Source organism: Pipistrellus kuhlii, unplaced genomic scaffold, assembly GCF_014108245.1.
Source record: "Pipistrellus kuhlii isolate mPipKuh1 unplaced genomic scaffold, mPipKuh1.p scaffold_m20_p_6, whole genome shotgun sequence".
Classification (NCBI taxonomy): Eukaryota; Metazoa; Chordata; class Mammalia; order Chiroptera; family Vespertilionidae; genus Pipistrellus; species Pipistrellus kuhlii.
Window position 1 is genome coordinate 62,933,696 of NW_023425562.1, and position 23,624 is coordinate 62,957,319.

The 23,624-nt window shown below is 52.3% G+C and overlaps 1 protein-coding gene and 1 pseudogene across 7 annotated transcripts in view; both read right to left on the bottom strand.

Moving 5' to 3' along the window:
* JAG1 (jagged canonical Notch ligand 1) overlaps positions 1-22,394 on the bottom strand; it is a 35,871-nt gene extending 13,477 nt beyond the window's left edge. For 5 of the 7 annotated variants that reach the window (XM_036418338.2, XM_036418333.2, XM_036418334.2 and 2 more), the window contains exons 1-7: positions 21,791-22,394; positions 21,020-21,325; positions 12,363-12,414; positions 7,040-7,294; positions 5,080-5,140; positions 959-1,089; positions 376-495 (exon numbers count right to left, since the gene is read on the bottom strand). In XM_036418338.2, coding sequence (XP_036274231.1) covers positions 376-495; positions 959-1,089; positions 5,080-5,140; positions 7,040-7,294; positions 12,363-12,414; positions 21,020-21,325; positions 21,791-21,871 — 1,006 coding nt within the window. In that variant the 5' untranslated portion in view covers positions 21,872-22,394. Of the gene's footprint in view, positions 1-375; positions 496-958; positions 1,090-5,079; positions 5,141-7,039; positions 7,295-12,362; positions 12,415-21,019; positions 21,326-21,790 lie in introns of those variants that run through there. The other 2 variants (XM_036418341.2, XM_036418344.2) reach the window with 2 other exon arrangements.
* Positions 22,395-22,404: 10 nt separating this feature from the next.
* Positions 22,405-23,389, bottom strand: LOC118708440 (annotated as a pseudogene).
* Positions 23,390-23,624: the final 235 nt, after the last annotated feature.

The following is a 23,624-nucleotide window of genomic DNA, read 5'->3' on the forward strand; positions in this document are numbered from 1 at the left end:
TCTCCCCACGCCCAGATCCACACCTGGGCCACTGGCTCAAGGTCATTTCAAAAACTAAAAGCAAGTCTGTGATAAAAGCCTGCTGTATCTAGGGAAGAAAGGGAGTCATCTCTCTCGCTATTTCCAGCCACATCCCTAGGCATCTTAGAGTCGGGGTCGTGGCGTCACAGACACACTGCCTCCCCTGCCTGTCTACATCACCCCAAACACGCGAGTGACCTGAAGGAACATTTCCAAGACCCACAGGATTGCTGAAACGGCAAGTCTTCACTGTGGAGGATACGCTCATCTTTTTATGAGTCCTTAAGTATGTTTTTTAAAGCCTGGTTACAAAGTAATTAAACGAAGGGACCTCGTTCCACCTGGACCACTTACCAATCTCACAGTTGGGTCCTGAGTAGCCCTCGGGGCAGGAACACTGGTACTTGTCAGGACCCGTGTTGCTGCACGTTCCCCGATTAAGACACGGCTGGTGCGTACCGCAGTAATTGAGATCTGCAAAAGAGGATCCCAAAGAAGTCAGTGGCTCAGCGATGTCAAGACTGCCCAACCCGCTGCGCTCCTAGTCCCCTTCTTGTAAGTGCCGGAAGTCATGAATAAGTCATGGGGATGGAAAGCGGAATGGTCTATAGCATTGTATTAACGCTGTAAGGGGGGCAGATGGCCACCAGACTTACGGTGGGGACCATTTCACAATGCCTGTGAATCACTGTCCTGTCCACCTACTACCATAGGTCAATTATACCTTCATAAAAAAGAAAACAAAACAAAACTGGAGCCTAAAGGCACATTTAAGCAGATTCCCAATTCATAATTTAAAAGATACCCTACAAACAAACATAAAGAAATAAAGCAGCTAAGTGACTGCCATCCCACCCCCAAGACCTTGTGCGTGCTCCTTCCCCGACATCCCCTCCCTCAGGTGCCCCCTCCCTAGGGGTCCCTCCCCGAGGCGTACCTTTGTCGCAGAGCTGTCCGCCCCAGTTGGTCTCACAGAGGCACTGCCAGGGCTCGTTGCAGGTGCCGTGGACGCACCCCGGGTGCGGGATGCATTTGTCACAGTACAGGCCCTGCCAGCCATACTGGCACCTGAGGGACAGACAGCAAGGCCTCCTTCAGTCTCTAGAACATTCAGGGAGATCTGGGCCATTCATTCCCGGACCAGGCTGCAGAGTGCACGGGTTTTTCTGTTTTGTTTTTGGGGACAGGGTTTCAGACTCTCAAGGTTTGTCTGGGGCTCCCTCTAAACAAACATTTTCATAGCTGGGCCAAGGTCCCCTCCCAGGCGATGCATGACAAAGGGAGGCTGTTCGGGGAGAGAGGCCAGCGAGGGGCTGCCCTGCACAAAGCCACTCTTCTCAGGCTCCCAGGAATGAGCTGAGGGTGGAATAAATCAAGCCCAGGGCCGGCTATAGAGGGGAAGGAAGGACTCTCTGGTGACAACAATAGCCATGTGAAAGTCTCCGCAAACACAGCACTTTGGGCCATTTTACACAGCAGCTTGGCTCGGCCCTTTGTCTAAACAGTGAGTCACGACCCCAGCACACAAAAATGCAACAGGACACCGAGTGCGGCAGGAAACAGCCTTGCGACGGGGCTTTATGGAGTCAAACAAGGAGGGAAATGGGGCGCCTCTTTTGGCAAAGAGGAGGGTAGGATGCCTGAATCCGTTTCTGCAAGGGAAGCAGCAGCTCTCCCAACCAATTCCATAGGTAATTGGTGACCCACGACTATGGCTGCTTGGGCTAATTTATTTCATAGTTATTTCTCACTTTGCAAAAAAAAAAAAAAAAAAAGGTCAATTCAGTTTATCTAGTATTGGGGAAAGGAGTTGAGTTACCTTTCTAAGCGCCTCATTAATCGGACCCTTTCGAGGCCCAATGGTGCCTTTGATCCACAAACAAAAACACAAACATAAACCTTCACCTGGGATGGGAGAGAGGGCAGGGTCTCCGCCACTCCCCCTCAGGTTTCAAGCCTTCTGAAACTTTAACTGCCTTATCAAAAATCAAGCTTTCAGGCAGGGGGGGAGGGGGGGAGAGAGGCCAGGCCTGAGTGGGGGAGGAAGGTGGAGTGAGGCAAGTGTTTCCATAACGGGACCTGGGAAACGTCATGGTCTCGGCACCAACTCCCCCGCTGAGCTGCTCAGCTGAAACAGCGGAGAACAGGCACCCCCAGAGGAAAGGCTTTGGTTTCCAGAAAGCGGGAGGCAGGCTAGCAAATCCTGGTCATGGGAAAATTCTAGGGACCCGGCTGACAGCTAATCGCCTGCTTCCCAGCCCCCACCACCAAGCGGGCCACACCCCATCCAGAGAACCACTGGCATGCGTGGTTCAATATTCATCTGACTCAGGATTCCAGGGCTTATGTAACACTAAACATCGGTCTAGGTAACAAGTGACTATTTAAAGAAGCACGGTAAATCATCGGATAGACATTTCTAAAAACTGAACATCTACATTGGTGGGAGGTGGAGGGGACCTGTTTGATTAAAAATGGATATTCTTGCCAAAACCGGCTCAGTGGATAGAGCGTCAGCCTGTGGACTGAAGGGTCCCAGGTTCAATTCTGGTCAAGGGCATGTACCTTGGTTGCGGGCACATCCTCAGTAGGGATCTCTCTCATCGATATTTCTAACTATCTCTCTCCCTCTCTGTAAAAAAAAAAAAAAAATCAATAAAAAATATTTTTTAAAAAATGGATATTCTTAGCTTGAAAGATATTAAGAGGAAACGGACATGAAAGTAGCAATCTCCTAATCACCTTCCCGTCTTCCCTTTCAAATTAAGGATAGCTATGCCTCTCCAGTTTGTCTAATAAAAGCAAGAAGAGGCAGCTGAGGACCCAACCTCACCACCTAATTAATGAGAGCTGGATCCCCAAGCATTAAAAAAAAAAAAAAAAAAAGAACCACAAGAGGCCATGGATGACTTCAAAAGAAAACAAATAAAAATACTGACCCTAAAAGAGGCATCACAAAGTTATCCTAGTTTAATAGTATATGATTAAGGTTCTCATGAGAAATTGAAGTGACTTCCCTCACATGATGATTCATAATTAACTTTGATATTATTGGCAGGCTTGCAATAAAGTGCACATATGCGCCCAGGAAAAGGGCTCTAAGTCCACCTGGGAACTACTGGACCCATCAAGTTTTCTCATGTGGAAGAGAAAAAAACACACCACACAACCGCCTCTGTAATACATAATCCATCTTAACAGGTAACCTGCCAATCCACTATTTCTGGTGCAGGGCACAACCTGAACTTCCTCAGCTAGAAGGTTCTGTTTTGATTTTCCTTCAAGGCAGGGAGAAGGAGATGGGTTGAGAGACTATGCAAATGACGTGTGGGAAAGTCGCACCTTAAGTAAATAAGGGCACTGGTGCGTGTCTGGGCAGGGAGTGGGAGGTGAGACTCAGAAAGAGAAAGGGCTAAATTCTGGAGACAAAGCCTGTTGTTCTGGCTGGGAGGGCCCTCGCCCGCGCGCACGTTTATTTTGATGACAGTGGCAGAAATCGCGGCTGGCCTCTCTGATACCCATCTGAGCGCGGAGCAGGCCCAGAGTGGCTAATGGCACTGCTGATCTGACTTTCTCCAGAACACCCTTAATTACGGAGAGCTGAAGGAGGTGGACGCCAGCTCAATATCTGACAGCAACGCTGTCAGGCCTACAGTCGGCCACCACTTCTGGGGGTTAGTCTGCAAACCCCTCAGCTTTCCAGAAATAATCGTTATCCTTTCTGAAATGCAGGGAGAGACACTTTTCAGGTTTGTTTTTTCTTTTACTTCCAGCTGCCTTCATTCCCATCTCAGCTGCCAGCCTCAGAGCCCAGTGCTCCCTGCTGCATGGATGGGGAACAGATGCAGGGGTGGGGTCCCCAAAGGCCACTGATTAACTATCAAGCAGCAGTTCTCAAAATCTGAGCAGCAAAATCATGGGGCCGGCTTCTCAAAACATGCAGATTCCTGGGCCCAGAGGCTGAGGTTCATGCCTGTGGGTGGTGCCCAGGAATCTGCATTTTGACAGTTCCCTGATTAATCTGGGGGATTCCACTCGGGAGTCCTGGAGTTTGGAGACAGTGATTCCCAAAGTAAGGTCCCACCAGCCAACAGCAGCATGCAGGGGCTTGTCAGGCATGCAGAGACTTGGGCCCACCCCTGACCTATGGACTCAGGGTCTGCCTTGGGACAAGGGCCCCATGTAACACTGGCTTACACGTGTTGTAAGCTTCCCTTGGCTCAAACCAGGGTAGCTTTGGGGGCAAAAGTGACAGGCCCAAAGGACCCAGGTGGTGTCACATTAAATCTGCTAATCCCTTTGGCTACGGGAAGAGGCCAAGTAAATTGCGAGATTGTGTCAAAAGGCCTCAGCAGCAACACTATTTCCTGAAGGAAGCCTTTCCCAAGTTGGCATAATGTACATTTCAGAAAGTTCCCAAAACTGCAGTCACGAAGCAGTCGGGGTAGGTCTCGGTTTGGCTTCTGCATTGTCTGGGACCATAAAAGAACAGACTTCAAAGGCCAGCAGCAAAGTCTACATTCATCAGGCTCAACTGACAAGATTCCAGCACAGCCATTAACCTCTCAGCACCGGCCTGTCTCCCGCCTGCAAAGGGGCCAGGAGATTGTACTAATCCCATTCTAAAGAATGCTCCACGTTCCCTATTGATGGGAAAAGTGGGGGAGGGTTGGGAGATGGAAAACCGGGGAGGAGGGGGGCGGATACACAGGCAAAGGAACGTACCCACATCCCCCCATCTAGTCCATTAGCACGTTGCGGGGAAGATTACAAAAAACATGTTATCAATTTACAGAAGAGTTAGTCCATGAAGTCACCGAGTATGCTCCTAAGTGTTTCCTTTTTTTTTTTTCTTTCCCCTATGAGGAGTGTGTGCATTCCACCGGACAGCTGGTATAATTTAATAAGCTTCGGATGTGCCTATTTGAATGGGAAGCTTTCTTGTTCTCCAAAGAAACATATTCACAGTCAAGTCAGTCCCTCTGCTTGCATCACAAAAATAATTAGAATAACAACAACAAAATCAACAACAAAAACAACAACAGTGTAGTTGTTTACCTGCAGTCACCTGGGAGTTTGCAAGACCCGTGCTTGGGACTGCAGCCCTGCCGGCAAATAGCTGTAAGAAACACAGAAGTCTGCATCAGTACCCTGCCCACTCCCGGACCGTCACTGCCATGAGAATGGCCTAGTACATTAAGCCTACAAAATCCACGACTTCAAGAGATCTCATATCAAGTCCATTGTAAAGAGAGGAAGATGGGAGGTGCCCAAATAACAAATCCAGTTTTAAACTTCAAGGCCACGCCAGCAGATCCTCAAAACATGATACTGTTTGGGGACAAAAAATGCAGGCAAGCTGATGGGGGAAGGGGCCTTCCATCCAGTCTCTCTGAACAATAGCTACCCTGCTCCCTTGTCAATTCCCACCCTTGACAAAAGAAAAAAGGGAGGTGTAATCCTTCCTCGTCTCACCCACTCTCTGTCCCATCAGGGCAGAGTTCAGATGAGCCCTAGCCTCCTTAACGCCCCCCCCCCCCCCCATGCCCGGTGTCTCAAAAATCCCGTGGGATTAACAAAGCGAGCTGGTTGCCTTCATTTGGCCCATTCAGCACCAGATCGGTTGGTACTTTTGTAAAGTATCCTCACAAAGCAATTCTGCTGCCTTTATTTAAAAAAACAAAACAAAACAAAACAAAAACACATTTTTTTTTTTGCAGAAAAAATACCAAATATAAACTTTTGTTTTTAGAACACCAATTACTTAAAACATATTTATCAATTCTGTCTTTCATTTGGGTCCCAGAAATGCCATCCTTTTAAAACTCTTGTCCTGTTATTGAAGAAAACAATACAGCCACAGAGACCTGTCAGTACCTCTCTCTGCCCTGCCCCTCAACCACAGCTCAAATATTCATTTTTAGTTTGAGTGAATTTTAAAAGGATTTATCAAATTTATTCGGAATAAGCAGAGCACATTAATGTCCATGAGGGCCTATTGTGGTTAACTGGAATTACCACCAGTTTGCTAGGCCTTAGGATTGTTAATGGTACAAGGACCACAGAGAGCTCTGTGGATGTCTGTGGATGTGATAACTCGCTGATTCTAGGAGGGGCTGGGGCGGTAGGTAGCACAGCTGCAAAGCTTATGCAGGCAGACTTCATTTTAACATGCTTCTCTTTCGTGTGCTTCACAGATGTGGGGGTTTTTATTTTTGTTATTTGGTGGGGTTTTTTTTGTTTTTTTGTTTTTGTTTTTTTTGCTTTTTACAAATTAAAGGCATGATCCCCCACCAGCAACAGATTAAGAAGGGAATTTTTGCACTCGTTTTACTGTGGTGGTCTGGGTACTATGGTACCTCCAAGGTGTACATGTGCTTTCGTGGATGGGTTCACTTATACTTAAGTATGAAAACTCCGGCTCACCACTTGCTCCTCCCTCAATGCCACCGCCCTAAGAGATGCCCAGGGAAAGTTTGCTATAAGGCCACCCTGAGCTCAGGGGGTGTCGTTTCCTACAGGATCATCTGTGCAGACATTGACCGGGTTAACACAGTCCCCCTTGGTTATCTGTTTGGGGTCAGGTTCCTTGAAAGCAGAGCCTGAGAAGGGGTCTCGGTACAGGGGGTAGTGGGGAGGGCAACAGATGGGGTAATGGTAGGAGCTGAGCAAGGACGTGGTCTCAGCTGGAGTCTGGCTTCAGCCTGATCCCAGGAGCCGCTCTGGAGCATGAATTGCAGCAGATTTAAGGCAGAGGGGACATGTCACTGATTCAGACTGAGCTGTGGGGGTGGGACATGGAGTGGCCCCTGCTTGGCCATGACAATGCTCAGAGGAGGAACAGCTGTGAGCTGTGAGCAGTCAATCGTAAAAGCAGCTGGTGGGCAGGGCATAGACAAAAGCCAAAAATCTCACCCCACCTAAGACAGCCACGTGATCGCAGGTGGGGTGAGAACTTGCCACCGAAAGCGACAGCCACCCATATAGCTGGTTAGCCCAGCCGGCACAGACCACGTACCTCTGTTACACTCGGGGCCCATCCAGCCTTCCATGCACGTTTTGTTGCCATTCTGGTCGCAGGCATAATGCCCGAAGAAGTCGTCTCGGGGTCGGCAGAACTTATTGCAGCCGAAGCCGTAATAATAGTCATCACAGGTGACGCGGATCTGATACTCAAAGTGGGCCACCCCCGTGTTCTGCTTCAGGGTCTGCCACTGCCGGCTGGGGTTGATCATGCCCGAATGAGAAGCCTTTTCAATGATGCTGTCCGGTTCTACATGGAAAGGAAAAAGATCAATTGCATTAAATTTCGTATCAGAGCCTCCTTCCTGACCTGACCATTTTGGCTATTTTTAACAATAAATGCACAGGGTAAAAAACTCAGCAGTACAGAAAGGGCAGAAAATGAAAACCCCCATCCCCAGTAGCAACTGCTGATACCATTTTGGACTTTTTTTTAAATGAGTGTATAATATTTCACTGTCCGGAAAAACAATTTGTTTACCTAGTTCTGACACATGTGCAATAGGGTTGTTTTGGCCTCTGGCTATTAATCGAAGCCCACAGTGAACATTCTTGAACATATCTGCCACGTGTGTGGTTCGATCAGTGAGAAAAGATCCTAGACACAGAAGTGCTGACTCAGAGGACGTGCACAATCCCAGACAACCACAAACAACCGCCAATGAAGTCCCGTCAGTCTGTCCTCCCACCCGCACAGGAAACTGTTTCCCAACACTATTATCAAACTTTCTGATCGCTGCCTGGTAGGTAAAGAAGTATCTCTTGTTGTAATTAGCATTTAATTAAGTGATGGTGAGCTCCCTTTCATGGGTTTACAAAACCATTTGCATCTCTTCCGTGAGCTGTCACCTGTTTCTCTTCTTTCCCAAGTCTTCTGGGGCGTGGCTGGTCACACTGATTTGCAAAAGCTCTTTACACATTATAGGAAGTAGCCCACTATGGAATGCTGCTCTTAAAGAAATTTCATTATTCCAGGTCAAGGGTAGCGATCTCTCTTCTGGTTTTAGATGTTTGTGTCTTGCATTAGAAACAATCTACTTCCAAACTCTTTGTTGGAAGCCAAGGAGGAGAGTTATGTTTTCTAAAAAATGATGACCTTTACTACCTTTTCAGCTGGCATTTAAACAGTGAGACTACAAACTTGTTGTGCTGCACCTTGCACCGTTGCCCAAAAGGCAGGTGAAAAAAGGAATCCACCCCAGGTAAGAGGCAGATTGAGGGGGTTTTGGAGCCAGGCATGCTCGCTGAAGAGTGCCCATTGAGGAAAAATCCTGGAGCTGAAGCGGCTCTCAGGAGAAACAGAAGTGGCCCTTGCCTCGAGGCCACTGATAACCTACCATAGTTTGAGAGAGACAGGTACTGAAGCAGCTCTGTAGGCACCAGGTGCCAGGAGTTCAGGGGAGGGTTGTGAGAAGGAAGCAAGGCGCTAAGTCAGCACCCCAGCCTGGTCTTGTGTTTGTTTTCTTAAACCTGCCAGCACCAACCCTTCACCGCCTTGTCAAATTCAAGGCCACCTTGGAGAGACTGTGTTAGGACCTACTTGCAATGTCTTTGTGATTCTTACCCACCCACACCCGTCTTCCTAGGCCCAGGGCCTGTGCACACTGATGAGCAAGCCCTGCAGGTGACCAGGAGTGAAGGAACGCCTGAGCGGCTGGCTCCATGCACACTCCACTTCCAGCACCGCCCTGTGCACCCTCTGGGTTTCTTTAACTGTCGTGTGGGCAAGACAAGCCTTGAACAAGCCCGCATACCTGCAGACTTCCACCCCAGCACGCACAGAACCACTTGCGGAAAACACTTTACCAACTTCAGTTTTGCAAACAAACACAGGCCGAAGAATGACAAAAATGTCCTCCATTAACTGTGTGTTTGTTCTGCTAGTTCAATTAAAAAGTGTAGTGAGCTATTACCATGTGATTATGAGCTCTTACTAAATGAATTATTTAAACACGCTTGCCATGGCTCGGAGGCTTCCAGGTATCAACAACAAACAATTCCGACAAGAGTCCAAGCCAATCCTAAAGGCACAGGCTGACATGTCACTCTCAATAGCTTAGCGTGCGCTCCACAGATTTCCAGGAAGAAATCCGGTGAAGGGATTATTTCGGAATCCTCAGTGGTCTACCAGATCTGCATAACCAACTTCACACCTGCGTGACACATTTTCCCTCACAGAGAGTGTGTGACATGCTTTCTGGTATCTGGGTTACAGAGAGCAAGTTTGCTGCTGCTGCTTCTAAGCTGCCTGAATCACACTTCCTATCAGCTTGGCACATTAAAAATGTATCTGGGGTAGATCACGGGGTAATCCAGCTTCGTGACTGTAAAGGGTATTAACAAGCCTTCCTGCAATCTTCAACTGCGTGGAGGGGGAGCATGAAGCACTGACAACAGGCTTGCAGGCCAAGGAGGAGGTAATGGGAGGCGAGTCTGAGCATAACCCCAGGACCTTGCCAACCCACCAACCGAGACAGGGTAGCAAGCCGTGGTCTTGAGTATGCCTACTGGTAGTTACATATCCAGTGAACAGCACAATAAGCTGAAGCCATCTGCTTTGGGACAGAAAGGTAGGCGTGTACCCTTGTACTGCAGTCCTGAAATGCAACGGAAATGACCCTGGAGGACTGATGGCAGGAGAGCCAGCCTTAGACAACACTTTCCAATACACGAGGACACCTGGGCTTCGGCTGGGCCACACCCAGCTCATGAGGGCTCATTGCGGACCTGCTGGGCGAAGGGGTTCTGTTCCCACACTCAGGGTTCTGTCTCTAATCTGCAGCCAGGATGTCGGCATCTTGACTGGGCCCCCCCCAAAGGAGTCACCTCTGTGTAGGTTGCTACATACCCTCAGCATCTGCCTTCTCAGAGGACAGTCCCTTGGGAGGGGCAGAGGAGGAAGAGAATGAAAAGCAAAACATTCCAGGCAGAGCAACAAGCACATGCAAAGACACCGGGCAGGAGAATGTGGAGAGAGAAAGGTGACTGGTGGGGTCGGACTGGAATACGAATGCAATGGATGACCCTGTGGCAGGGAGACAAGGCTAGACTCTAAGGCCTGTGGGCCCTTAGAGATCTGTCCCAAGAACAGGAAGAAGCTCTTAGTAAAGGTGACAAAGCTCTGAAAATACCAAGATAGCAGAATGGGGAAAGCCTGGGAGGCAGACCAGAGGAAATGTGGGTGAACTAACTCAGTCGCTACCATGAAGAGTTCGGGTATGAACAGATGGCGACTCGGACCAGGGCAGTAGCAGGGGAGATGGTGAGAGGTCTTGGAGACAAGATTTTCAGAACGTGGAGGTGGATTAGATATAGATGCTGTGAGAGACTTCTGGTTCACATACCGGGTGTTCAAATGCTGGGACCAGTCACCCATAAAGGGTTCGAGGCAGGATCTGCTTTTGGAGAGGGAAGATAGCGAATTTGGCTCTAAATGTGCTGAATTCAATTAACTTGAAAACAAGAGGGCTGAAGAAGCAAGCAGACAACACACTCCCAGCAAACCCCACCTTCCTCATGGGGGTTCACAAAGTGAGCCTCAATGACCTGCAGTCGGGGGGAGGGGGGGAGCTTTGTGGCTTCCCCTCTTCAAGGGTCCAGGTCACAAAGCCCTGTATCCCTATCCCAGGTCCTCCTGGTGCCCTTCCAGAGATCTGGCTCTACCCCTAGCAACAGAAGAAACATGCTATGCCCCCAGCTCCAAAATGGGGGCGACCCCAAATTGCACACAACCACGGACAGCTCTGTATGTGCACCAGCTCCCCAGGAAACAGCGACCTGACCTGCGGGGCCAGGGAAGGCCCAGGCAGTCCCTAGCCGGCCCTCCCAGGTGTCCAGATCCAGCTCTTACAGTGAGCTGGACTCAGCCTTGAGGATGTTCTCTCCAGATTGTTTTAACATCCACAGTGGAGGGGAGAGCCCAGCACATCTACAACAGTTTCTGAAAGAGCCATTTCTCCCCTCCCCACCCTCTTCCCGCCAATGCCTGGTTACCAGTGTAAGCAGGTCACAGTGACATAATGCTCACACAATCCCAACGTCTGTGGCCAGGGAGGGAGGAGAGAACAAACAGGTGTCCAGCATCCTGACTGGCTTCAGCCAGATCCAAGGCTGGTCACACACCCCCTCACCCAAGTGGGCCAGGGGTGCCCCTCAGGGAGGAAGTCCACAGGGCCAAGGCGAGGAGTGATCCAAGCAGCCTGGAGCCTCTGGCCCTCTTGGGCTCAGCAAGGACTGGGTGGCCTTGGGCGACCCAAAGAGCCAGAATCGGCCCATGTGGCCTATACCAAGCCCTCACAGGGCCCTCTCTGGGCATCCACCATTCTCAGAATCAGGTTTTTTTTGTTTTTGTTTGTTTTTTTTTTTTTTTTTTTAAGGCCAGGCGAGAAAAGGGGGGGAATGTCATCAGAAGCAATAGCACAAAGAAAGGGCCAGGGAGGCAGAGAAACAAAAGAGATACGGCATTCAGAGAACCGACGGCAAAGACAAATGTTGGATCAATCTCTCCTCCTGCACAGACGAGATTCCTGCGTGAATCAAGTTTTCCGATGACAGCCCACCCTGACCCTGCTGACAAAAAGGGAACTCGCAGTTTCAGTGAGGGAGAGGGAAACATATTTTAAGTTCCCGTAAGGAGCAAAGACTACCCTGTAAGCCAGGCTGCTGTGATTCCCCCTCCACGGCTTCCCTACCGAAACCCACCCATCATCGCTCCTCTGAAAAGCAGCCTGCCCCGAAGAGTCATCTTTCTCAGGGGACAAGGCGAGGGCCGCGGTTGGGAGGCTCTGGAATTCCGCTTCAATGAGAGGTCTGTGGTGCACAGTGTGGGAAACCCCGAGCGGCTGGAAGCTCACCTGCCCGCCGAGTGAAATTCAAGGTCGGTCTTTAGAGACCAGCGCCACCTTTGCGGCTTTATCTTTCCGATGGGAGATTAGACGCTCACTTAAAGTTTAAATGGACTTTTAAAAAGTCACCACTTTGATCCTTTAGCAGTCTACAAGGTTTTAGAGTTGTAAAACCATTAAGATCTCTATCCCCAAGATAATCTAGGTCCCATATGCAAGGGTCCAGTTAACTGGGAATTAGGCCTGGCCACTCAATATTCTAAGCAAGACGCCCAGGGGAAGTGATGGAAAAAGAAGCTACTGAGAAGCTTACCTTAGGGGGCGGGGGCAAGTGTGTGTGTGTGTGTGTGGGGGGGGGGGGGAAAGAAGGTCCCTGACACCCAGGAGACAGGTTCTGCTCAGTCAGGTGCTGCACGCCACGCACCACACGTTCAGAAATGTGCACGTGGGCACGTTCTCCGCTGGGATACTTACGGAGAGTGTCGTTACTGGAATCCCACGCCTCCACGAGCAAAGTGTAGGACCTCTGCAGAGAGAGAAGTGACACTTAGTATTCAGAAAGAGGGGCCAGCGCTCAGTGTCCTCCGTTCCTGGCCGCCCCCCCCCCCCCCAATACCCCACCAAACATAACCATAAAGCCAAAATGAAAATTCTTTTGCTGTGGAGCTGAGGTCACCCAACTCCCCTGCCTGTTCCAGCACCCAACCCAGCCTGACTCCTTTCATCTGGTGGGGGAGGGAGCAGGGGGGTGGGGGGGAACCCCAGTGGTCATCCTGCAGGCAGCTCCAAGTCTCCATCTGGGAACGCCACCTACCTATTGGTGAGCACCGAGCATCCAGTTTTCCAAAACTTTCCAGACCCTGATTCTAGTGCATGAGAAACACACACACAAAGAATTGATTCTAAACAAACCTAGCTGGGTCTTTGTGCGGGGCGGGGGCGGGGGGGGCGGGCGCTCGCGCGCCACCAGGAGGGCCCGGCTATTGCTAAGGTTACACTTTGGGCCCCGGGTGGGGCGGTCCCCGGGGAGGCCCCCTTTTCCTTTTCAGAACCCCTTTGAAAGCCCTGTCTGTGTGAGACCATCTCGGCTCCCACAAGTATCAGGTGACTCTAGGAAGCAGGAGGGGGTAGGTGCAGAGACTCCCAAGACAAAGGCGGCAACCTAACTTGGGGTGCCTGGTGAGGGCGGGGGGCGGGGGAGCAGGCCCTTAGGAAGAAAGTACAAAAGGGAGAAATAAGCACTCATGTGAGGGTTCTATTTATTGATAAACTTATCTGTCCATAAGATCTAACATTCCAGAAATAATCTTGGATTCGCTAGCGAAACAGGCTCCCCGGACACTGGCGTGGGGCCAGCTATTATTCGGAAGGCACCTTATATCTTCCAGGCTTATCTCAGAATCCCACCTGCCCCCAATCTGAGCCATTAGTAAATTCTCCCCAGTTTACTCCAATCCAGTTTACTCCATTCTTTACTTTTACTCCCAATCTTTCGTTTGTAGTTTAGAATGAGGTCAGTCTCATGAGACACCAGGGCTTAAATAAACTTTCAGCTACCTCGGTGCTGGAGAAATATATCCATGGGGGGGGGGGGGCAGGGTAGGGAGGCGCAGGAACCCTTTTTATGTGCCCCCTGCACCATCACTGGCAGCCGGGTACCCCCACATCAGGAACAGCAGAGCATGTTGATCAAAGAGCGCCATGCCGCCAGAAACACACGCACCAAGAAATGACACCTGCGAGGTGAAAGGCAAACACGGCGTGGCGAAGGGAGCTTCATTCATAACTCAGGGAAAGCTTCCTGCTCACATAGCAACCCAGCGGGCCGCCTCCGAGTATAAAAACATCTTGTGATAGATCCTGCCTTGGAATTCAGCCGAAATATGTTTCATACTCAAAGCAGAGTAGGATTCCATTTCGTTCACTGATAACTGTGGGAAAATGCTCAGAAGAGCAAGCAGAACTGGGCAAGCCAGGGCACATGCCCGGCCCTCTCCTGTGAGTGGCCAGAGGTCCAAGCTCATTGTCCTTGTTAATATTTTATTAGTGAAAGTTACACCTTATCTACGGCCTCTTGGTTCCCTGGAACTTCCTACAAATTACAGGACTCTTCCCTGGGCACAGCAAGAAACTTTTATTTCTCTTACTGATTCGAGGCGAGCCAAGTCAAAAAAGGAGGCCAGACGTGGGCCTCATTCTGGATAATTAATCCCTTCATTGGCTGATCACGTGGAGACCCATGTCCCTCACTTCAACATATTGTTGTAATTAATCCCCTGATTAGATGCATTGATACCTGGAGTTTTGACAGACTTGCAGAGCACTAAACACATAATACCCGCACAAACTCATGGAAAGGGAAGGCGTCCCGGGGACTGAGCTGGGGTGACTGTTATTACTAACTCGGCTTCAGGCTCAAGGGAGAAGGCATCCCTGGGTCTTGCACAAGAACTTGGAAGACCGAGCTGTCTACCCGGCTCATCCTTGCCAGAACTGGAAAGACTTCAGAAGCTGCTGACCAGCACGGTCCCACAGGGAGGGAAGAGCGTGGCAGAGCTCTAGACACTGCGTGTCATGATTTTTCCATCACGGGCTCTTGCTCGGAGGTGGATGGGGGGCGGATATGGGGTGAGGGCTGGAGACTGTGGTGTTGGCCACGAAGCCTTGCCAAAACAAACAAACAAACAAAAAAAAACTAAAAAGCCTTGGACCTTCTTCTCTTCCCTCATTTCAGGGAAGGGATTGTGGTCCTAGAATTCACCTCCGGAGCCAGGAGGATTCCTCCTGCCTGGCCTTCAGAGAAAAGGGTTTCCCTTCATGGCCCCTATTAGGAGGCCCACTTGCCACCCACTCCATCCCCACACGATAGATCGACAATCAAGATAATTTGACAATGATTATTAGTTGCGAGGGAACTTTTAATTTTTCCCAGGCCCACGCTTGACCTCTGTATATCCCGGGATATACGTGGACTCTGAGATCCAGACCACGCACGCCTTATGCCATCAAAGTAGGGTACCAGGCCGAAACCAACAATCCATTTGGATCATGTCACACCCAATTAGCCACTGTGACTCTGACCCCAATCAGAGGCACCAGGCCTCCAGGAAAAAAGAAACAGCAAAGACCTGGATTTTAGTTTGTTTCATGCTATAAAACTATGACTTTTATGGAGAGTCACCAGGCTTTCATCTCGCTCCCCCCCTTAAGTTTGACCAGAAAAATGGCCTGGGGGCAAAGCCTCAGGACGGATGGGTTGCTAACAGACATTCAGCCTGGGTTGGCAGAGTGAATCACTTCTGCCCCTTCCCAACTCCAGGCGCCCATGGAAACTGGCAACAGAGCAGCTGGTTCTCAGGCTCTCATGAAGCAGGAAGGAGGAATGGTAGGCTTTCGGAGTGACCTCTGGGAGGGAGGACTTCTGTGGAATTTTCCTTAGGAGAGTCCCTAGATCCAAGCCCCAAGGCATTCATTCCAGGGCCACCCGGTGCCCTCCGAGCACCTTCCCGCCCTCGGCACCAAGGCTGTGGGAGGGCTGTGTGCTGCGCCCATCACACTCCTCAGTGGTTACCTTGGCACTGGGCAGAGTGGTAAGCACTTAATTGCCACATTAAGAAGGGGGATGTAAGAAACAAAGGTAATTGTGTTGGCAGCTGGGAGCTTCCTTTTCCTGGCAACGGTGGCAGCCAAACCAAGCCCTGAGAAGCGGCTGCCTCCACTCCTGCCAAGCTGACGGACACAAACAAACCGCCATCCAAACGGCACGCGTGCAGCGTCCAAAACCCCAGGCCTCCGTGACAGGCGGCCCAGGGAGCTCACACCCTGGGAGTGCCCCAAGTGCCCACGGGGCCGTGGTACAGAGGCGCTCGCCCCAGGATTGTCTGGGGCCGTGGACTCTCTGCTGACTCAACTTGTCGCTTCCTGTGGCCGGCCCTGTATTACCATTCTTTTTGGAGAAGCCACATTATTCTCTATAATCCTCATTTCAGTCCCTTCGGCCAGCCACCCTATTGTCCTGCCTGTGTCTGGGTGGCCAGACTATAAAATATTCCGGTCACAAACATCAAATAAAGGTGCCAGAGATCCCCTGTGTGGGCGCACAAACAATTCACATATTGCAGAGTCTGGGCCAGGTGAGGCTCGGAGAAAGGATAACTACCCCAGGAGCATCCAATCTAAGAAGACTGTAGGCAGAGAGCCAGTTAGTCTGCAGGGCTTGACATTTCAATAGAATGTGATCTGATTAGAAAGGGTGATTTTCTCATGAAAGCCCACCTCAAAGACCCACCAAGCGGCCCCCAGAGCTTGAAGCAGATTTGAGACTCAATGAGATGCCCCCCCACCCCTTTCCCATCATTACCCTTACCTGTTTGAAAAGCATCCCACTGATAATTAAATGCACCAGTTACAAAAGGGTGGCGAGGTTAATAGATAGAATACCGAGAAGCCAGCCAAGCACAACCACTGGTTCACACCGAGCAAGCCTGAACAAGAAGCCTTTCTACTTATTTACCAAAAAGTGCATAAAAACTGGGCTGAGCTGGTAGAAGGCTCTGAAAGTTTGACTATTTACAAATCACTTTTAACCACTGGGAACCATGTTGCGGAATCTCTTCCCCGCACATGCACCGCACTGGTGACAAATGTCACTGACACCATAAAAACAAGGGCCTTGGGGCAGGCCACGCAGTGATCAGAAACCAACGAGGAAGTCACAACAGGGCTACTCGGCCCCAAAAGCCGAGATAAATGTGAACATTTCTGAAGCCAGAACCCCACCCCCCACCTCCAAGACCATTCTAGGAAACACGAGAATCATCCCTTCCCATGCATCCTAATAACATCCTCCCTAAAGTGGAAAAAGGCTTCCGTTTAAAATGTAGTTAAAAGCTGTCACTTTTCTCAGCAGCTCAGAACCTAACCTAGAGGTCGGGGGGGGTGGAGGGGCTGGAACATTCCTCTGAAACTCACGAAGGGGGAATTCTCGGAAATATTTGGCGTTAAGGGTTACCATACTGATTGTGAGCACATCCAAAGATCATGCTCTGTCCACTGCAGCCAATCTTGAAAGCCTGACATTGGAGCCAAGTGCCGCCCTTCTGCAATGGGCCTGTGGCTGCTATGAATCCAAGGCCCCTGTTTGCATTCCCACTTTCGGATCAGGGCTCCGAAGACTCACTGTTGCTTTGGCTTCATTTTCTGTGGGCACACCACCTTTCCTCCATGTCACACCTTCCACCTGCCTTTCACCCAAAGGGTCTCCTTTCCAGGCAGTGCTCAGTTTGCTGGTTTTCTAGGAGGCTACACACCCCCTCTTAAGTAGCTGCTGCTTCTCCTCACCTATACTCCCCCCCAACAGCCCCTTTGCCAAAAGCTTCACCGATCCCTAAAATTGTCTGAAGTCCCTGTAGAGTTATGGGTGGGGAGTTGGTGGGTTGTAAACTCATGTAAGTATTGGGAGGTTTGAATAAGTTGCTAAGAAACAAGACAACAAGGAGGAAGAAAACACAGAGAAGGTCACACCTGGAAGAGAAGAGATGTTAAGAGGCCAATTGCCTTGAATATAAGGATTCCATCTGGGAGCAGCCACGCTGCAAACACTTGGTGCAAAGTGAGCACAAATCGACTACATTCCTATGCCCAGTTTTGCAATGCAGCCATTTCATCACTCTCCACAGGTAAGGAAGTGTCTTAGGGCAAAGGGTGTTTTCTCCAAGTGCACAAAGTCCCTTGCTCTGAGCATGTACACACATGTGCACTGTTTGTATGCACGCTAACCCCGTGGGCTGCACATAATGGCTGCAGAAATGAGCCGTCTCAGATGAAGGCGCCTTCCCTCTGTCCTCCACGTGCCCACACTACATCTGTGAAGGCTCGGGGACTGGAAACAGGGAAGGCATAAAAACAAGAGCTGCTGATCACATTCCAATTAACCTGTAGCATCCAATTTACCCAAACCCCTAGCAGTTGCTCATTCAGGCCTGTAAGAGGGAAGGGTACATAAGAATCACGTTTCATTGTATTTTCTTTAAAAATTAAGCTGATCTCACTGAGCATGTTATCAGTGCCAATGGCATTTCAATATGAGGCTGAGAGACCATATATCTCAATTGCTTCCCCCAAAGTATCTCTAGATTCATTTCGCCCTAGGGCCAGTGGGGACATCATAAAACTAAGGGGGGGCAGATTGAGTTCCTGAAAAGCTTTAGGGGCTGAGTAGTGGTAATTACACTGGTAATGTATTTTTAATAAACAGCCACTACTGAGATTTAGTGGGCGGGACAACTTACCCATTTCAGTGATTTATAAATGGTTATTTCCAAATTATTTCTCATTAAGCCCAATTACCTCTCACCATGTTTGTTATCACCAAGACCCCCGATTGGAAGATCATAAATCAGGCTAGTTGCTTCAAGACAAGCGCCTAGGAGCGGCATCAGTATTGCTATTATGAACCACCAATGAGAACTACCACAAAGCTGGGGCTGGGGCAGCAGATCCAAGTGGGACATAATTCGATACTCTCTGGCAGTGGACACTGGGATGTAGATTATATTCCATATCTGACCAAATCACTTCCTCCTCTTCCTCTCGAACACCAACAGTTGTTTGATAGAGTCATAATTCTCAACAAAAGACGTGAATCACATGACCTTCTAAAATGACCTTTGACCGTGCCCCTGAACCACAGCTCTTCCATTGTCAGCAAATTTGGGAGGACCCATGATAACAGAAATTGAGGCTGCCTGGGAGGGAGGAAGGGAGGGAAATCAGGTGGCAGGCAATTCAAGGTTTGATTTGTTTTTAAAGCCACACGTGCTGTGAATCTTGAATTCTGTACCAAGTTCAGGCACTCGCTATTCAAGGAAATCCGTTTTAAATACACTTGCTTACGTATTAATATTTAATTGCCAAAGTAAATGGAGCTATGCTTATTTATTTCCATGTTTACTCGGCTACCTGAGTGCTTTCACTTAACACTCGCCCTGGAATCATTCTTGAAAGTTAAAGGCGGTGGGTTGTTTCTCCAACCGCACTCGGAAAAATAAACTAAAACAATTCACCTGAACTCTGGTTTCTCTTGGGAAGCAAAGCTTATATTTCACAGCAGGCCTTTTCTGGGGCAGCAGGGTGGAGACTTGTTTATGAGCGATACATGCATTTGGCCTAACTTCAAAGGAACCACACACTCGGTGTAGACCGAGCGGTCCCCCGATTCTAGAAAGTCTATTTCATGGTTGGTGACCCGTGGGCCAGAAACCACAGAAGAGCACCAGCAAATCAATCATCTCTCTGCCCTCCCATGCCACTTCCGCTCCTTCCCCATCCAGGACTCTCTGCCAAGTGTCAAAAGGGGACAGACACACCTTCTAGGTCACTTTCCCCAGCCAGCCTGCGGAGCAAGGCTCCCTCTCCCCGTTTCCATCCATCCATCTGACCTTACTCTCCAAAATGAACCTCAGCCAGGCCTGCAGCTTTTCCACATCACTAATAAGATTCCTTTTATGGTCTTGTGAAAAGCAAGGGGCCCGGGACGGAGCCTGGGAGGTTGGAACCACCTGCAGGCCCCTTCCTGAAACTCCAAACACGTGTTGAAGGGCAGTCAGCATTCCCAGTAAACGTGGGCCCAGCCGGATTTAAAACGTGGCTAACCTCTTCAGCTTAAAGTTCTCCCTAATAGGGGATTAACAAGATAAACTTGCTTTACAAAAATGAAATCACGTAACAGAAGCAGCCCTTCGTTCTGAGAACTCCACAGAGCCCAGGTTTTTATAAACCCCTCTTAATGGCATGTTTTGGGTAACTGTCTTATCTCCTCCCTCCGAGGCAGAAGGGGCACTTTAAAAAGCCAGGTCCTGTAAACGTGAGAGCCATCACAAGCTTTCCATATACCAAAGCAGACATTCTAACTCTATCCTGTCCTCCCCACCCCCAGCCGGGTATCACGGCCCCAGCCCGGTATCACGGCCCCAGCCCACGGATAGGAGGCAGCAGAGTGCACCCCATCAGACCACGCGGTGGAGAGTGTTCCCTCGGCACAGAGCTCCCCCTCTCTCACCACCACCCTCGCAGCACAGGCTGGGCCAAGCCACAGTCCTGGCAATGAGTCACGCCTCCTGGACGGCAGGAAAGGGGCAGAGGGCACCAACATTTTCTCCCCTTTCCTCCTCTTCTGCAATCGTACTCGTCTTCCTTCCACCCATTTCGGGATGTTGCAAGGGCCTCGCTGTGGGGGTCTGCCAGCGGCGCCCGGAGCCTCCGGAGGCTCTCAGACAGGGGGGGTCCATGTCCTTGCACCCGCAGTAACTGCCTCCAGTGGACCGCCACGTCCAAGCTCTGGCACGCCCGCCCCTGAAGGCTTGCGGGGGGACCATGCGCCCTCCGGACAAGGGCATACCCCCGCCCTTCCCGGGGAAGTTTGCAAACACAGCTGTTCCAGAGCCCGGGAACCGCTGAAGTGAGGCCACAAGGCTACACCGCACGGGGGCGAGGGCAGGAAGGGACCGGCAGGGGGCGGAGGCGGCTCGGGCGAAGGCCCGGAGACCCTCCCCCCGACCCCCTCCAGCGGCAGCCCGGGAGCCTTTGCACCCAAGCCGGGAGAGCGCCCCCGCACGCACCAAACTCTCCTGGGGAGCAGGGGGAAACGGGTTCCCTCCACACCCTCCAGGAAGGACACACCCGCCCGCCCGGCCTTCCACGGGAAAGGGGAGGGTGCCAATTTGGACGTCGTTCGAAGGCCAAAGCTGAGCCCAAGTCGCCTTGCACAGCGTTTCATTGGTTCAGCGAGGATCATGTATAATGACCTCCTGGTTCGGGAGGGGGGGAGGGAGGTTTACCCCGGGGCCTTCAAGTTGCAAGTTAAACCTTGCTTTTCTGGGAGCTTGGCTCCCTGAATCTCTGGGGGGTGCCCGTTTTTCTGCGCTCTTGGCAAAAAAAAGCAGCGGGGATGGGCCTGACGAACTCCCCAACCCCCCCCAAAAAACAAACAAACAAACAAAAAAAAACCTTCTCCTATTAGCGAGCGCCGTGTTACGCCAAAACCCTAATATTCCTCTGCCAGAGAAAGCAGGAGGCGGGAGACGCGGGTTCGAACCTCGGCGCGGCCTCCCCGGCCCGCGCCCGTCACTCACCGGCCAGGCGAAACTGAAAGGCAGGACGATCCGGTTGCGCTCATTGCCGCGGCTGGCCTTGAGGTTGAAGGTGTTGCCCCCGATGACAGGAGTGGAGCCCGAGCCGAAGCTGCAGGGCCCTTCGGCCGTGACGCGGGACTGGTACTCCTTGAGGCACACTTTGAAGTACGTGTCGCACTCGTCGCGGGCGCACTTGCGGTCCCCAGGGGTGCGGGCGCCGCCGCAGCAGTGGCCGTTCTGCAGCTCCCCGTTCACGTTCTGCATGGACAGTATCTCCAACTCGAACTGCCCGGAGGCCCCGCACACCTGCCGGCGAGGAAGGGAGGCAGGGAGGTCAGCACGGGAGGGAAAAAAGTTGTTTTCTTCGAGGGTGGAAGCAGCGACTCCCTCCCGCCCGCCCGCCCCGAGGAGCCCTCGGCGCCAAGTGAAAATAATTTTGCAAAACGGAGCGCAAAGACCCAATGTGATTGCCGGGCAACAAAAAAGTAAAAAAATAAATGCACGAGTGCGGGAGAAATCCGACGACTGCACCGGAGTAGCAAGGGTGGAGCGCACATGCCCCCCCCTGCCCAGCCTGGAGGATCCATTTAGAAGGACGGGGCGCTCCCCCAGCCCAGGTGCAGCCTCTCGGGCGCAGGGGCCAGGCCGGGGAGCTGGGGGACCGAGGACTCCTGGCCCCGCTCGCGGCGGACGCTCCATCGCAGGCGTCTTGGGCGCCGCAAGGGAAAAGAGAGGGCGGCCCGAACGAGTGAGGCCCCCGCGGACTCCTACCTTGGCTCGCAGGGCGCAGAGCAGGGCGAGCAGGAGGCTCAGGGGGCGCCCGGGCCGGCCGAGAGCCCGTGGGGACCGCATCGCTGCGCCGCGCGCCGCGGGCACTCGGGACGCCGCCGCCGCCGCCGCCGCTGTTGGCGCTGGTGTTCCTGCCGGTGCTGCCGCCGGTGCTGCCGTCGCCGCTGCCCCCGCGGCCGCCGCGCCCCGGCTCTGATATACTCCGCCGATTGGAGCATGCACGACTGGAAAACAACACCACTTTCAAAAGCCCCTTTTCAAGAGCGGCCGGTTCCAGAAGGCAGAGAGCCCGGCCTCCTTTTATTATTCTGATCGCTTCTTTAGAGGCGCTCCCCCTCCTCTTCCACCTCCCGGCCGGCTTTCTTTCCTTCTCTCGCGCTCCCCTTCTTTTATTATTATGGTTATGGGCAGCCTTTTATTCCTTTTCAGATCAGCTGCACAGAAAGGAAGGAGGGAGGGGAGGCAAGAAAAAAAAAAAACACCCCCAAGCCCAGCTCGCGGGCCGGCCGCAGGTAACACAATGACGCGTGCCCGCTCTGCTCTCGGAGAGGGACTCGGAGAGCCCGTCTGGGAGCCGCAGCCCTGGCTGGCCACCTTTACCCAGCGCGCCCGGCGGGCGCATGCGCTCTATTAATATTCATGAGGGGCGTGTCCGCCAGAGTCACACCCCTTCCCCTCTGTGTTGCTGGGTAGGGGGAGTGCGGGGAGGAACTGGCTAGGGGATGGGGTGGGAGGAGGGGGAAAGGGGGGTCCAGGGATATGGCGTCGAAGCTGGGGAACCCAGCATCTACCCCCGCTCCCGGGAGCCCTGGGTCTGGCAAGGACCGGGGAGGCGGGAGGGAGGGAGGGAGGGAGGGCGCAGGAAAGAACTTCCAAGTGTCAGTTGGTCGGGGACGCCCGGGGCCCTTGGCGCGGACCGCCCCCTCGGGCGCCTGTGCCCGCTCGCCAGGACCCCAGGTGCAGGCGCCGCGGCGCTGCCCGAGCGGTCGGAGCGGGGCGGCTTCCGCCTTCCACGCCGCCTGCGTCAGCTGCGGCTTTCGCCCCCGGAGGAGGGCCTGCCCGCCGGGAGCCCGGCCCGCTCCCCGCGAGCGAGCGCGCCGTCCAGAGCGCGCTGCTGGCGGCGGAGGCAGCGGCCGAGGCGGCGGCGGGGCTGGCGCGCTGGCCGCCGTCTGCTCGCCCGGCGGCGGAGGCGACCGGGGCAGGCGCTGCTGGGAACTTTGGAAAACTTTCCCGGAGCCAGGCTCGCCGCAGTTTCGAGGGAAAGCCTCGGCCGCGCCCCACCTCCTCCCCGATCCGAGTCTGCGGAGCCTCGGAGGGCTCTCAGTTTCCTCCCCAAACCGCGCCTGGGCAGCGGCGAGGGGAAAGGGGGTGGGGGGGAGCGGACCGCGGGCGCGCCGGGGCCCTGCTCGGGCTTCGGGAAGGAAGGGCAGGCGGAGGTGCTGGGGGACTCGGACTCGCCCTTTCCCCAGCCCCTCCGCCCTGGCCGCAGTGCCGGGATTGCACCTGTAGGCGGCCTCCGAGCTGCTTTCTGGGTGGCCAGAGATGAGCCTGCAAAGGACCATCTCACCCCCATCGCCCCACCACTTGGCTTCTCTGGGGGTGGCAATGGAAACTACTGCTCTCTTCCACCTCCAGGCGAGCCTCCGGTCATAATCAAGGTCAAAGGAAATCTGCGGGCTGGCGGGAGCCTCTCTCACCCCTCTTTCAGAGGACCTACTGCTGTTTGAGAGGAACCTCTTGAAGGAAAAGAATGATTTCCACTGAAGGATGGACAAAGTTTTGGCCCTTGTATTACAGAAGAGAAGGGACTATTTAG